The sequence below is a fragment of the Macrobrachium rosenbergii genome, chromosome 50 (assembly GCF_040412425.1).
Source record: "Macrobrachium rosenbergii isolate ZJJX-2024 chromosome 50, ASM4041242v1, whole genome shotgun sequence".
Taxonomy (NCBI): domain Eukaryota; kingdom Metazoa; phylum Arthropoda; class Malacostraca; order Decapoda; family Palaemonidae; genus Macrobrachium; species Macrobrachium rosenbergii.
This window is the reverse complement of record NC_089790.1, coordinates 32,750,505-32,766,188: the sequence shown is the minus strand read 5'-3', so window position 1 is coordinate 32,766,188 and position 15,684 is coordinate 32,750,505. Positions and strand designations below refer to the sequence as shown.

Below are 15,684 nucleotides of genomic sequence, written 5' to 3'. Positions count from 1 at the left end.
TTAGTAACGGTTGGAACCGATATAGGAAAAAATGAGAATTTCTTTTTGTTAGTAACGGTTGGAACCGATATAGGAAAAAATGAGAATTTCTCTTTGTATGCTTAAATTCTGTTTTGTCAAATTAGCCTCATTTGTATTCTTACAGAATCATGTACATTCGTGAAAACCTAAATTAGATAAGGAGACTTCTAGGTATTCACTGAAGATGACACAAGTAGCTATGATTGAGCCAAAAAATGAAACTGAAAAATGCTTTCATTGTCACAAACATCTTTGTCAATCAATTCGTAAAGCACGGCAAAATTGATTTCCAAACGGTATCACACTCTTTGCTTTACTGCGTTACTTCTTAAACTCATTGAATTAAATATGTGTCGTTTTCCCTTATCTGGGCTATAGATTGTACATCACTTGCTGTTAAAATTCGATTATTTCATTCCAGTTTTAAAGGAAAATCAGTCGAAAAGCTTAAAAAGAAGCACTGGGGTGAAAGCAGAATATGTGCGTAGGACTGCATCTTAGCAATAGTGATTCCAACCAAAGGTGATGTACCAGAATAGGCTGCTGTGGTTGAGACAGTGGTCTTTGGTTGCAGGTGGCATAAGGAAGGCTTCAGGTCGGGTCGAGAGTCGCCCGTATGTTGTACTGACGTTCCAGAGGGCTGATAGGAAGGAGATGAAGAAGGCGGTTGTATCAATTCATATAAAAAGCGGTGGTTGAGCGCGTGTGTGCATGTCCTCCACCCACCCCTAACTGCCTCTCCCGTCCTCCCACCCCTGGCGTCCTGGGGCCACGTCTGGGGTTCTATAAGAACTTCTTGACAAGGCCGCTAGGAAGTGTGGGATCCAGGAATGCTAGGTTTAACCCCCCACCTCCCCCTTCTCCTGAAAAAAATCATACCCCCTCTCGCCTCCCAACGACGACCCATGAAAAGTAAAATGTGTTTGTGTTTTGCGTCTGTCTGTAGCGGTATTTTGTGTCTCGACATTTTGAGCGGCTGATGCTAATCAGATATTGATGAGGGCGGTAAAGGAGTTTTTACGAGGGATCAGAATTTCACAATGTTTTCGCTTCCACCGTCACCCATGCCGTAAAGGCAGCAGCCTTGAAGGATAGGACTGGCTAGCACAGAAAGAACGTAGTCACTTTCCAATTAATAGTTTTAATGTGTTTTGGGTACAATCCCTTTGGTTTGTTGTTGGTGAGGAGATTAGTCTGAATAACGAGGACTTTTGCATATTTTCACATACAAAAAACACACGCATGTACACACACATATACTGTATATATATATATATATATATATATATATATATATATATATATATATATATATATATATATATATATATATATAAAACTGTATATATAAATTTATATATATATGAATGAATGAATGAGATGTGCGTGCGCGCGGGTGAGAGAGAGACACACACACACACGCGCGAGCGTCCTATCCTCAGCAATCTTGATTCGGAATCGTCCTAATAATTCCGAAATTCTTTTACTCAGAGAACTCCAGATAAGCATGAACAGGCGTAAATGGCTGAAATCATGCGCACTGACACACATACCGTAGTTATGAGTGCTCATGCACTCTACTGAGAATCGCTTAAGCCGCACATGTGTACACATACGCACAATGGTCACGCTTGCGGATGTTTCGTACCAAATCGGGTGATTTCGTGAATTGCATCCACGAAGATCACGTGAAGAGATCAATCCTTTTATTCCGCCTTTCATTTTCTTTCTTTCGTGCTCTGACGTTTTCCCACAGTATTTTAATCCTGTATGGCTGTCTTTCACATTCGCTTATTTTGCAGTCGTGCCGTTTCGTTGGTCGCTTGTTTGTTTGATTTTTTTCTTTGTTCCTTATGATGTAATGAGTATTTTCTAGGAGAGGAATTGAGCATTTTTGCAATATGCATTATTTTTCCTGTGCCAAATACCTTTCAGGTCGCATTTTTATGGAAAGGGAGTCTAAACTCTGCCACGGCTCCATTAACCCTGATTAGTTCTAGTGTAAAAAGGAGCAATTGCGCTCTCAAAGTTATTCAGGGTAACGTTTCGCTACATTTGATTTGTAACAACAGAACTCTCTTTGTAGAGAGCGTGAACTACGAAGTGGAACACGGAGAGACTACTACTCTTTTATGTTGTGACTCTATAGTAGAAGTGTGGAGAAGGTTAAAATAGACCTGCTAATTTACCCAGTTCTTAGATAAGCACTAACAAATAACTGCTCTTTTCCTCTTCGTTTTTAGACTTCCGTTTTGGACCTCTTAGAAATTCTTTTGTTTTCTTTGTTTTGATAATGACTGTTAAAGTAAACCCTTCATTCATTTCACACATAGAAACCCCCACTCCCCCCTTTCCCAACCTCTTAACCTGTCAGGGTCATGACCCGCTTGACGTGAATGATATGACCTTGCGATTCTAAGAATAGCTGCGTAAGTCGAAGCTGAGGAAAACCAGAGAAATAATCGCTTCATTTTACCCCCGCGTTGGAAGGACTTTTCCCTCGGGTTCCCTAATTGGAATTCGAGGTATTTGACGCTGAATTCCTGTGTCTGTATAGACATCCGGTTGGACAAAACGAAGCCAATTGGGTCACGTTTCTGCGTCTCTTTCATCCCAGCCGACGGAACATGAGGCTGTGTTTGCTTTAAGTCAGGGTTAAGTACTGCTCTGGCCTAGTTTTCCTCATCGTAAGTGGCTTGTATTCAAATGACGAAAGTCTGTTAAAGGGGATAATAACATTATTACTCAAATATTCTTGTCCTTCTTATTTGCCTTTGTCAAGGTAAATTGTACTTTAATTGCGAAATTTATCACCATGTACTTGAAAAATTTATCACCAAGGTAAATTGTACTTTAATTGCGAAATTTATCACCATGTACTTGAAAAGCCTCGTATTATATAACTTTTAGAGCTGTTTCCGTTTGGTAACAAAAAAAAAAAAAAAGTTTTTTCCTGGTGTCTGTGGGATTTCCAATGACTCCTTTGTGTAATAAAGAATAGATTTATTTGCGAGAGTTTTCTGTTAAAAAAAACACGATATCTTATATTGTCTTTGAAGCTTTTACGAACATTTTACCTCCTGCGCAGCATACGGATTGATCCAATCCTTGAAGTTTTGATTATTACTATCCATTTTAAATACCTGTCATTTCTATAAATTACTGATACTTTCGGAGAGATATAATTTGTGAGTAATTACACACAATCCTTTCGTGGCTCTAAGGAAAATAAGAGGCGTGTAATCAGGTGATAATTTCAGTGTTAAATTAAAGTGTCAGATTCAGTGTTAAATTTTTGGAGAAGGATATGATGTTAGTCACTGAACAAAGGATATGAAATTCAACTTATGATGTAATGTCGCTAGCTTTCAGGGCAAGTTACCGTACTTTCTCATTTTTAACCACACCGTGAATTGATAATGATTTCTTAAGGCAAAGGAGTGACTTGCAAGGATACGACTACTGAAGCATCTGTTTGCCTCTTTTTTTTTACACGATTTTTATCCAGAAGTGAGATGCATGATTTAAAGCACTGTTCTCAAGTCAGTGAAAATCACACTGCCAATGCTGAATCCCTTTAAACATAATAATGCTCCTTAACAATTTTTTCTGCATGTATAAAAGTCGTGTAAGGCCAAATATCGATCATGTTCCCAGATCCTTCAGGATAAATTCCCAGCAAACTGCAAGATCTATTTTTTCTAAAAAAGAAAAAGTCCCAATATAATGACCTATAAATTTATATGAAGGCAAAGATTTTTAGTGGATAAGTAGAGGGAGAATGTTTGTGCGCTTAACTGCAGTAGGTAAGGTATTTTTTTACCTTGACGCAAGTCAAGTGCAAATAGTTAATTGTACATGAGGCTCTTCCGCACTTAAGTAGTAGTACATTCGTACCCACTTGGGTTGTAGTAATGTTCCCCAATGTTGAGGGACCCTTTGTGTGAAGCAGTTAGTTGACCTTGCGAGCCACCCTGCCTAGCCCATGCTTATGCACATGCAGGTTCATAATTGCGCGCCCGCGCCTTTTTGCTCTCTGATTACTTCTTGGCTTTGTGCATCTATGCGCATAAATTATCCATGGCGAGGCTTCATTGTCCCATGCGACACGCTGCGCTCGCTAATGAGTGGTCATTCCGCAATGGCATCATTATATTTTCGATAAGAATAAGGAAGACCGCTTTCTGCCACACTTTTTGTACTGAAGCAGGGATCTCTCGACTTGTAGGGGTGTGGTAGTGCAGTCGCCCGGGTGGGAGCGAGGGGTGATTCCCCGTATAGGGGCGTAGGAAGAATTTAATTGCTATATCTTGTTGGCCTTCCGATGGGGTAAGTTTTTACCGAGCCATACATAACACTGTTGATTTTCTTTCGTTTTTTATGCGTCCCAACGGTATTTCGGCTCTTCTTTTCTTCGCCTTCTGGCATTCAGTTGGGCCTATTCGTGTTGCCTGTGCTGTGCTGACTATTATACTACTAGTAAGAGCCTTACTGTGCTACCGATAGGGTGATTTGACAATAATTGTGATGATAAGTTTCATCACGATAATATATCTGTTAGACCCTCTTTCAGATACGTCTTGTTAAAGAGAATGGCAGCATCAGATGAACTGATTTTATATATGGTCTTTTCAATTCTTCTTATTATTTTCTTCTCATCAGGGCTGATATTTGTTAATAACTGGCCGGTGTTCATAGTTTGGGTAAGGAAATGATTTTTGGAAAAACCATTTCCTTTCCCAGACTATGAACATCGGCCAGTTTTTAGCAAATATCAGCCCTGATGAGAAGAAAATAATAAGAAGAACTGAAAAAACCATATATAATATCAATTCAACTGATGCTGCCATTCTCTTTAACAAGACTTATTATTATTAAATCAATTTTGAAAAACAACTGTAATAAAACGTTCAGGTGTTCGAAAGTCTTTGGTTCTTTTACATAGTAATATTATACTATATAATTGTGGATTTTTATTACTCACATTATTATTATTATTATTATTATTATTATTATTTATTATTATTATTATTATTATTATTATTATTATTATTATTATTATTAATTATTAATTTATTTTATTAATTATTTATTTATTTGTTTATTTATTGCAGGTATGTGGTGATATGACCCCTTCAGTAATTAATTTTTTTTTATTATTATTTCTTTGTTTTCTCGTAGAGAATATGAAAAAACCGCCGCGGTGAGGAAGGGAATATGTTTGTCACTAAATGGCCTAAGTATCACTTCACGTTTGCGGAAATTGTCTCGCGTGCTTTTTGTGTCAATTAGGTTTTTTTTCACCTTGCGGTTTCCTTTGATCCAAGATCGTAGCGGAAACATTTTTTAAGGCGTATGTGAAAGTATTGTAGCCAAAATGCCTTCTGCCCACACTAAGAACACTACTTTAGATGACTGATTACTTTTAGAATATCGCCAGGTCGCACCTACAGACATCACTGCTTTAAATAATAGGTTTCTTTTAGGAAATCTTTCTAAATGCGGATACACCTGTGTAACTTGTAAATGTAGTTGTCATGATTGCGTATGATTAATAGTAAATTTGTTCACAAAAAAAACGCTTAAAGTAAAAAATACATTTTTGATGTTATTACTAACTAGAATTAAGAATATACTGAAAATCATATTTTAATAAGAATTTTTTTAAGAATTTTTATTATATTTAATTACTGTTTGCAATTACTGATTATAATTATCATTGCAGCGTTTGTGTAACCGGTATCCTGTTTACATAATTGATGGGCTATTAAAAATCAAATATATTTTCAAAGCTATTTTGTTTCGTTAGCTTGATACACGAACACTGCGTTCGAAAATTACTTACTTATCGAAGTCTTGCGAAAAGAAGTCTGATCTATGTTTCACTGCTTTTTAGAATTATTTTTTTTATTATTATTAGTATCATTATAATTGTTGTTGTTGTTGAAAACTCCACACTGATGTAAGTGTACATATATATTGAAAATAGATGTACAACGCTGTATATATATTTTTAGATATATATTTGCACTTACGTAAGTGCGCAATTTTTCACTATTTTAGTTACTCATGTTATTATTATTATTATTATTATTATTATTATTATTATTATTATTATTATTATTGTTGTTGTTGTTGTTGTTGTTAAATGATGGGAGGACATTGGAGTAAGGCAAAGCCGAAGAAGTTGCACATTTCAGTTCATATACCCAGTAAATGTCTTTAAGGAATTTCTTCAGGAGAACCAACAACTAATTCCCTTTGTGTTTCCGCAGAATGCCGAGCAGCGTCAGCAGCAAAGGCTCCGGGAGCCGACACAACAACAACAACTATGGGGTTGTGTCCACACAGTACTACGAATCGGGCCCACCTGCGTCAAAAATGCAGCTGACCTCGGTAAGTCACCCCCACCCACCCATCCCCCCCTCTCTCTCTCTCTCTCTCTCTCTCTTTGTTGTAAAAATTATTCAGTTAGTTTTAAGTGGCAGTGTATCAGTATCAAGTATTACTTTTTATGTGAGGATAATATTAGAGCAGTTCAACCGCCGCTTAAAATAACATTTGAATAAAATATTTTCTGACTTTAAAGTTCGTGGCCAAGGGCTATTCAACACTTGGCGTTTAGGAATTCAGTAATAGTTTCTTACTGTCTTATTGCCCCATTGCTTAAGTTTATTTTTATCGTTGTAAGTGGTAGATGAAGGATTTTATATGTGAAAGAATGGTGCTTTTATTTTTATTAATTTGTGTCACTTGAAAACAAAAACAGAAAGAAATACAAGAGATTTGAAGAATATTAGTAGCGATGTTCTTCCTTACGTCTTGGACATTAATGATTTCCTATATAAAAACTTATTTTGCTAATGTTATCATCATTCATTATTTACGGCTTTGCTGGTTGACAGATCCTCAGTTGTAAAGACAACAAAGCTTGGGAGCCATTCAGCTTTGCAAACCGTTGTTATCAAAAGGTATTTTTCGTATTTGAGCAAATATCGCTGCTTTGATGAGACTTGGTTCAAATTCCACGTCTCTTCGTTGAATGTCTCAGTGTCCTAGCAACGTAATAGCAAAAACTAGTCCCCTTAAAAATAAATCATTGTTAAAAAGTAAAACCTTGAATCGTCATAAAAATGGTAAGTTGGTTCGTCCAACCGTTTTCATTTGTTCTTTGTTTTATCATTCTGTATTTAGTCTCAAGCTAATGTCTCATCTTAGTTGACAAATGGCTCTTCATATATATATATATATATATATATATATATATATATATATATATATATATATATATATATATATATATATATATATATATATATATATATATATATATATATATATATATATATATATATATATATATATATATATATATATATATATATATATATATATATTTATATATATATATATACATATATATATATATTTATATATATATGAAGAGCCATTTGCCAACTAAGCCCATAAAAACACGAAAAGGGTAGAAAGTTATAAGCCATATTTCGGAGACTGTCTGTCTCCCTCAACAGGAAGGTAATTGCCTGCCTGTTGAGGCAGGCAATTACCTGTGTCTCCGAAATATATCTAGAACCTTTTACCCTTTTGGTGTGTTTATGGGCTCCTTTCATTAGACGGATTTCTGTTTTAACAGAAAAATATATATAATATACATATATATAAATGTATATGTGTGTATAGGGTGTGTGTATGTGTGTGCGTGTGTTAGTGAGTGAGTGTGAGTGTTGCACGAGTCCTAAAAGTTTAGGTGACCGGATGTGTGTGTGAGAAGCAAATTATACGTTTTTATTACAATCGTTGAATTACCGCTAATTCAAGGGCTGATGTTGCTGTTTTTAGTATGCAGTTGTCTGTTACAGTCTTTAATAAAAATTATTATCATTTGCTTCTTTTTGTAGCCATTTTCCTTTTAAAAGATATTTATTTCTTTTTGACATGTTTTCCAGGGAGTTGATTCTCCACCTAATTTATTTAACTGATTTTTTTTTCTTCTCAGCTGGAAGATGGGGATGTTTACGAAACCATCAAAGAAGGTGAGATGTTTTCTCGTTATATTTTTTATATGGTTTAAGTCTCTGCCCCTTAATCTGTTAAATATTTTAGGATCGTAATGGAACCACTATTCAATGCAATTCTTTTACATTATTTTAAATTCTAAGTAGATATTAAGATTGCTTACATCACTGATGTAAAAATGTTAAGGTTCCATGTTATGATATTGCTTTAATAATAATAATAATAATAATAAATAATAATAATAATAATAATAATAATAATAATTGATTAGCTTGGCGTGTCCCAGTTTCAGATGGAGGCTTTCACATTGACCTCAATTATTTTGACCTATTTTTTAATGAAGATATTGACGTAAAGCCGTCGGTCACATGAAGTTTTTTCACAAGTGAACTCTGTGTTCTTGTTATAAGATTTTCCAGCGCTAGATATAACGTCTTCTTTAACGAAAATAAGCACTTGCCACGAATTAAGGAAAACTTAAAGTTCTGTCATTTACACCAAGTTTCTACAGAATTCTTGGCAAACCCTTGAAAAGGTTCCCTTCTGTTGATGATACTTGTTGTGATTTTCACTGTTGTCGAAACCTTTTAGGTACTTGGGTATAATTCAGATGGTGGTTGAAGAGTTTTAGTACGTTTCTTATAGGGGCTTTAGGATCATCGATCATTGGTGTTGGTTCTTATGTTGGAACCACTAGCGCATCGAAATACAGGCATTTATTAATAGGAATGGAGCATAGAGCTTTTTACATATACTGTGTCTCATTTCCTCTGTAGACACACTTTTCTATAATTTTCATCTATTGACAGATTTTCAATATTTAACTTGCATGGAATAAAAAAAAAAGTTATACATGGATGCGTTTAAAAAAATCATAAGCTAGTACAAGCATCCTTTTCTGTTTTCTGTCAGTCATGCTGTTTATCTCATCTCCACTTCTGCTCTGTATCAAGAAACAGAATTCTCTATACCTAACTCTGTATATCCTAGCTACTTTACGTGCGGTATTTACAGTATATTTTCTTCTCATTCCATTATTGTTGATTCTGTCTTTCTCAACGATTCACCCCTTTGCAGTTCTGTAACATTGATGTACGCTTGTCTATATTCTCACTGGTAAGGCCGAGTCCTGAGTAATCGTTTCAGTGATACATAAATCTAGTGACGCTCTTCAACATTTTACGAAGCAATACGATGTTGGTATTCGTTCCCTCACTGATATTTTTTTGTTATATCGAGTTTATCTCAGCTTCTTGTGTGTGCTTTAATGGTGTAAAGCTAATAATTATATCTCCAGCGTTCTGTTCGTTGACGCACGCAATTATATTTCTAAATACATGGCGTTGATGAGTCAGTGTTACTAACAATAACAAGGTGTGGAGACTGTAATTATATTTGTTGTTCGTATGGTTTTCACCCTCATCTGGACCCCATTCATTACAGCTGGCACGCAGCGTAAAATCATATCATTTCCTCCATCTCTCACAAAAGCATTTAGTGACGACCCTTCTTTATTTCCAGAGGAATGGCTCAAGAGAAAGAAGGTAACAACCACCACGACGAAGAACATAGAAACCAGGACACAGAGACAGGTCGTCCTCGAAGATGGCGAAGTCGTAGCTGACTCCGGTCCAATCGTCACCACGGATTGCAAGGAAGACACAGTCACCAATGAGGTCGTGGCGGATGAGGTGGGTCACTATTATCTATTCGTCATTTACCACTTATGAAACAAGAAGGGGTGAATAGACAGCTGTTAGAAAAGAGGAAGAGAGACAGACAGACAGACAAAACGGGAGAGGATGCCGAGTTTTGTCTTAGATGCCTGAAAGATAAAGCAGATGGATAATATACAGGTCTCTCTCTCTCTCTCTCTCTCTCTCTCTCTCTCTCTCTCTCTCTCTCTCTCTCTCTCTCTCTTTACTGTGACGACAGTCCCTCAACAAAGGGAAATTAAGGATATGGGGATCTAGATTTAGTTAAGGAAAGAATTGTTTATAGAATCGTAGAGAGAATCAAGAATAAATTAGTTATTTACAAGAAGATGGCGTTTTACATATTAATGTAATTTTCGTTGATTATGTAGCAAAGAACAGAAAAATAGATGTCTTTGTTCAGTAATTTTATGATAGTCTGCATGAGCTTTTAGATTAAGATAGATTGGTTCAATTTAACAAGTACAAGAGGAAATTAAAGAAAACAATGATAAGAAGGAATGAAAAAACTCTCTTAGCATGCAACTACTTACGGTTCCAGGAGATATTTCATCATAAAGTTAATGATGTGCTCTCTGTAGATGTTGTAGTTATCATTTGAAAGATGAAAGCATTAATGATGGGAATAATATATATATATATATATATATATATATATATATATATATATATATATATATATATATATATATATATATATATAATATTTATATATACATATATATATATATATATAGATAGATATATAGGTATATAATATATATATAATGAATTCATTTGGGTAAGTACAGGTTAAACATATATACAGAGTATATATAGATATACATATATATATATATATATATAATGTATGAAATATATTCATTTATATATATATAGGTTATATATATATATATATATATATATATATATAATATATATATATATATGTGTGTATGTTGTGTGTGTGTGTATTGGCTATATACTATCACTTGCGCAACTGTTCTGTGCATTAATACAATTAATAACTGGACCTCATTTAAACAGGATGGTAACTATCAGACGATGAAAACGGTAATATCCTGGAAAGCTTGTAACTTTTTTCGAATAAATATCTCGGCTAGATAGCATCCTGTTTTAAATGAGATCCTGTTACACACACACACACACACACACATACACACACATGTCTATGTGTGTGTGTGTTGTGTGTGTGTGTGTGTTTAACGTGTTCTTCCCAAAATAGATTTATTGCTTCAGCACGTATAATATTTCCCTATTCTTTATTAAATATTTCCATGCTGCTCTAATAAAAATTTTTATGCATATTCTGTAAAATTTGCTTTTCAATAACTAAAAATGAATCATCCCTCGAAGAGGTGAACGCTTCTGATATCTAATCAGCAGGATGAGTGACGTCCATATTCCTTTCCACAGCACCTGACTCCTGAAGGTCAGGAAGGAGGCGCAGACGAGCCTCCTGGGGAGGGCTGGGTGCCCGTCGGAGGGGCCATAGTGGTCTCTGAGAAGAAGGAGCACATCACAAACTCGCATCAGGTGGCCGAGAACAAAAGAGAGACGGAGGAAATCGTGCACTGTGGTGATGTCACAAATCAGGTCAGTTTGATAGATTTTGTGATTTTTTTACTCATTTTGAAGTCTGGGACATCAAGGTTCGCGATGATTCTCCCGCCTTCCCCTCCGTCAGTTTATGTAGCTGGATATTCATTTCTGCTTTGGGTTTGTCGTTGTTTTGTAAAAAGAACATTCTTGTTTAACAACGTATTTCAGTTTTGGTTTTCTGTAAAAGAAAACTATTGTGCCGGATTTGTTTGTCCGTCCGCACTTTTTCTGTCCGTCCCCAGATCTTAAAAACTACTGAGGCTAGAGGGCTGTAAATTGCTAAGTTGATCATCCACTCTCCAATCATCAAACATACCAAATTGCAACTCTCTGGCCGTGGTTAAATTTTCATGGGCCGCGGCTCATACATTATACCGAGACCACCATAAGATAGATCTATTTTCGGTGGCCTTGATTATACGCTGTACAGAAAACTCGGATTGCGCCAAAGAAACTTGGGTGCATTTTTTACTTGTTTATTGTTGTTATTGATTTGTTTTCTATTGCGAAAATTATTTGCAATTTGTTAAAGGTTGCGTATTATGGAGTTTTTCATTAGGAAAGATAAATTTTGTAAATTTGTCTGTTCTGCAGGGAAATTAAAATAGACAAAAACCACGAAGTATAGAACAAGTGAATAAAACTAAAAAAACAAACGAATATTCCACGTCTATAAAGAAAAAACCAGTGATGATGATGCATCGTGACAAGAGCAATTTAACGTGAATGAAAACAACTGCTCTCATTGTATCTAATTGCTTGTATATCCGGCTTTGACAATTAGTCGGGAATTACTGGATTTAGTAATTACGTTCCGTGGGAATGACCGATAATCGCTAAAGCACTTTCCTTGAGAGTTGCGAGGCAATATAGATCGTGGGGAGATTTATTTTGGTTATTTTGTGGAACCTTTGTTGTGCGTTATTGTTTTAAAAAGTTGAAAAGACGAAGGGGGTTCGATGGAAGTTTGTATTCTCGAGTCTCATTAATATCTTGGATGACAGGATCTGCATTTCGTTCTGATACGGCCCAGTAAATTTAAACAGTGAATAGTACTGTACAAGATGAATTTATGAAGGTTAATTTCGCTGTTCGTACCTACAGAATAGAATACAATATAGAATTTAGGCCACTGGCCAAGCGCTGGGACTTACGAAGTCATTCAGTGCTGAAAGGGAAATCGACAGTAAAAAGGTTTGAACGGTGAAATAGGAGAGGGTGGAAAGTCAAATGGAAGAGAGAGAATATGAACGGAGGTACAGTAAAAGGAATGAAAGAGGTTGCAGCTAGGGGTTGAAATGGACGCTGCAAGACAATTAAGTAATGCCTACAGTGCACCACATGAGGTGCACTGATGGCACTAACCCGCCCCTCCCTGCGGGGTTCGTACCTACAGGTTCAATTATCGTAATCTGAGGACTTATGGACGTCGACCTTTGACCTAACCTTTGTCTTTGTACACTCGTCTGTTTTCGATAAATATTTTGACAATATATTATCCTATTTTTCTCATTTTTTTTATTGAATCTCCTTACTATTACGCATTTGATCATGATATCGAATAGTTACTTAAACTGTTTACCCTTTCAGAGTAAATGCATTACCCATCATTCTAGATGACAAATGAAGAGAGCAGATAAACACAAATATTATGCCTATTTATTGTTGCGAATAACATGACGTAGTCGAAAATTCTTTCTTTTCTTTCAAATCAGTTACAGCTGTCCTCTTTTCAGGTTGGTTACAACAGCTGTTTCTTTTCTTCATTGAATTAGTTCATCATGACGTTATGGAGTCGCGTTAGCTGCAGCTGATATCAGGCGTTCAGTATTAGAAGGGCCTCTCCCCAACTTTTGAAAATGGCTTTTTTCGGCTGTTCAGCTTTAAAATAATTTCCTTTTTTTCAAAAAAAGGGGATGGGGTTGAACTATATTTTTTTATGCATACTGTTCTATTCCTGATCGCAAATACTTCATCTCATACAAAATTCAACTTTGCATCTTGAAAAATAAAGAAATTAGAGCTGGTTGAATTACCAAAACTTTGATGGCTTATAACTCAAAAACTTTTTTTGTGTGATGGCTTATAACTTAAACAAAATTTTTTTTGTGGCGAGAGGCCCTTCTAATGCTGAACGCCCTATATAGAGACTGCGTTCTGTGTGCGCACTTTAGATATTTATCTTTTATATATTGTCAAAGCACCTCAGTATCATCCAGGAATGATTTAAGCGCCCAGCTGTATTTATGTTTTACATTCAGTAAGAATAGAAATTTTTTTAGTAGATTTCATCCCATATTCATAAGAGAAAACAGGCAACAATTATTCTTAATTAAGTTTGCAATTGCATGCCAATTATTTACGTCTAAAATGAAGGTGGTCAGAAGCTGAATATATTGCATTAGAGTAATTAAGCACTTGTCACTTCGTTATTTGACAGTGACAAAATGTTATATTAGATTAAATTGTTTCCCGACAATTATATGCATTAGTTATATATTTCCGCGAGAGAAACCTAGGTATTGTTCTATTCAAGATTAGATAAAGCTGTTTGACGTGTGAGAGGAAATTTCACAGGAAGTCTTTTTTTTTTTTTTTTTTTTTTTTTTTTGATGGCTATCTGCACCGGAACTTACTGTACATTGTAGATTCAAGTATCGTTTATCGATAAGGTTTCTGTGGTGTGCATGGGTCTATAATTCTATACGGTATGCTGTCAAGAAGGTGATGATTATCAGCGAGCATATTGTTATATTAAAATCCGCAACATATAAGTTTTCTTAGTTTTGGTGTATCGCCATTAAGGTAATGAATTTTCAGTCTTAACATTGAAAAAATTAAGCCACGCCCCGCTTACCGTGTATGAGTGTGTGCAAGTAGAAGAAATATATATCTAAGAATTTAAGGTAAAAACTGCAAGTTGTTACGTATACATGTGTAAGACGGAGAGAAAAAAATGGTTTTGTATGCATATATATATATATATATATATATATATATATATATATATATATATATATATATATATATATATATATATATATATATATATATATATATATTTACACACACATTATTGTGTGTCGTGTGTCATAGTTATAACTGCTCCAACCGCTGTGACCGTTTTTACAGTGTTCTGGAAACGGTTACATCCAGCTGGTGGTCAGAACATTGTGATGAAATGACTATGATACAGTATAGCACTAAGCGTTTAAACCTTGAGACGAAACGCTGTAGAAGACTGGTTTTGTAAGTGTGTGTAATACCCATTGTAGGATAATTAATTGTTAGTGAATCTTTTGAGTGGTGAGAGTTTCGATGGTTTAATTTAAATTGTTCGTTATAATGTGCCTGCTTTGAAATTGGTGTATTTATCGATTAAATATTTGTTTACAATTTCGTAAAAGTCTTTCTCTCTGAAATTCGCCTTTTACAATGGTCTTTAATTATCTGTACGGGGAATTATGCTGCCTCTTCACAGTTGTAGTTTTGAAAGCTCCATAGTTAAAGTTCTATAGTTCTATAGTTCCGACTCATCCAGTTTTGAAACCGTGCACTTTTTTTTGCAGAATACTCGTACACACCTGCCTTTCAATATATTGTGTATTTTTGTCATAAGTCACCTATGTATAACATAGTTGGAATGCATCAAATATTCAACTTCTCTTTCAAAAGTGTGACATATATGGGTAGCTTGGGTAACAGTAAAAGTAATTTCACTCATTGAATCTACAGAAGCAGTACGATCGGATAACCGTATAACCAAGATTCGGAGTTCAGTTCGAGGAAGATTGTCGGCGTCAAGCAACCAACAATTTACATGAAAATGTTGCTCCTGTAGAGTACTTTCCCAAGTCCCTTCAGCTTAGTAGAAAATCAAAAGAAGCCAATAGAGGCATATGCAACGATGTCACCCACCTGGACGCAAATTGTTGATCCCAGTCATTTACCTTTTATTAGAGCTGACGTTCAGTTATTCTAAAAACCAGCAGAGAATTTCCGTGTCCTCTCTGTTTGCAGTGACACGCTTGAGAGAAAGTCAGTTTAATTTCACTAACCACCATTATTCAAAATCACATACTTGGCTGGAATATAACAATGGACCAAAACAACAGTTAGAGCGTGGGCCAATTATTTGGAATTCGTGCTTTGTTTGTGATAACAATCTTATCTCATACGCCCACAAAATATGCTGTTACAGGTTTTTTTTCTTTTTTGTAAGGCATTAGTAGCGACGGCTTGTCCTGTAATATTTATATATATAGAGCTGCGTACTATGATTGTAATTTTCATCAATGGAGATTATTTG

General features: G+C 35.3%; 1 protein-coding gene across 1 annotated transcript in view; it reads left to right on the top strand.

Annotated features, from left to right (window-relative positions):
• Positions 1–15,684, top strand: part of LOC136832821 (serine/arginine repetitive matrix protein 2-like) — a 129,093-nt gene that overhangs the window by 66,973 nt on the left and 46,436 nt on the right. The window contains 4 exon segments of the mRNA XM_067094440.1: positions 6,297–6,417; positions 8,039–8,075; positions 9,580–9,749; positions 11,190–11,369. Of these exon segments, the coding sequence (XP_066950541.1) occupies positions 6,298–6,417; positions 8,039–8,075; positions 9,580–9,749; positions 11,190–11,369 (507 nt within the window). The 5' untranslated portion in view covers position 6,297.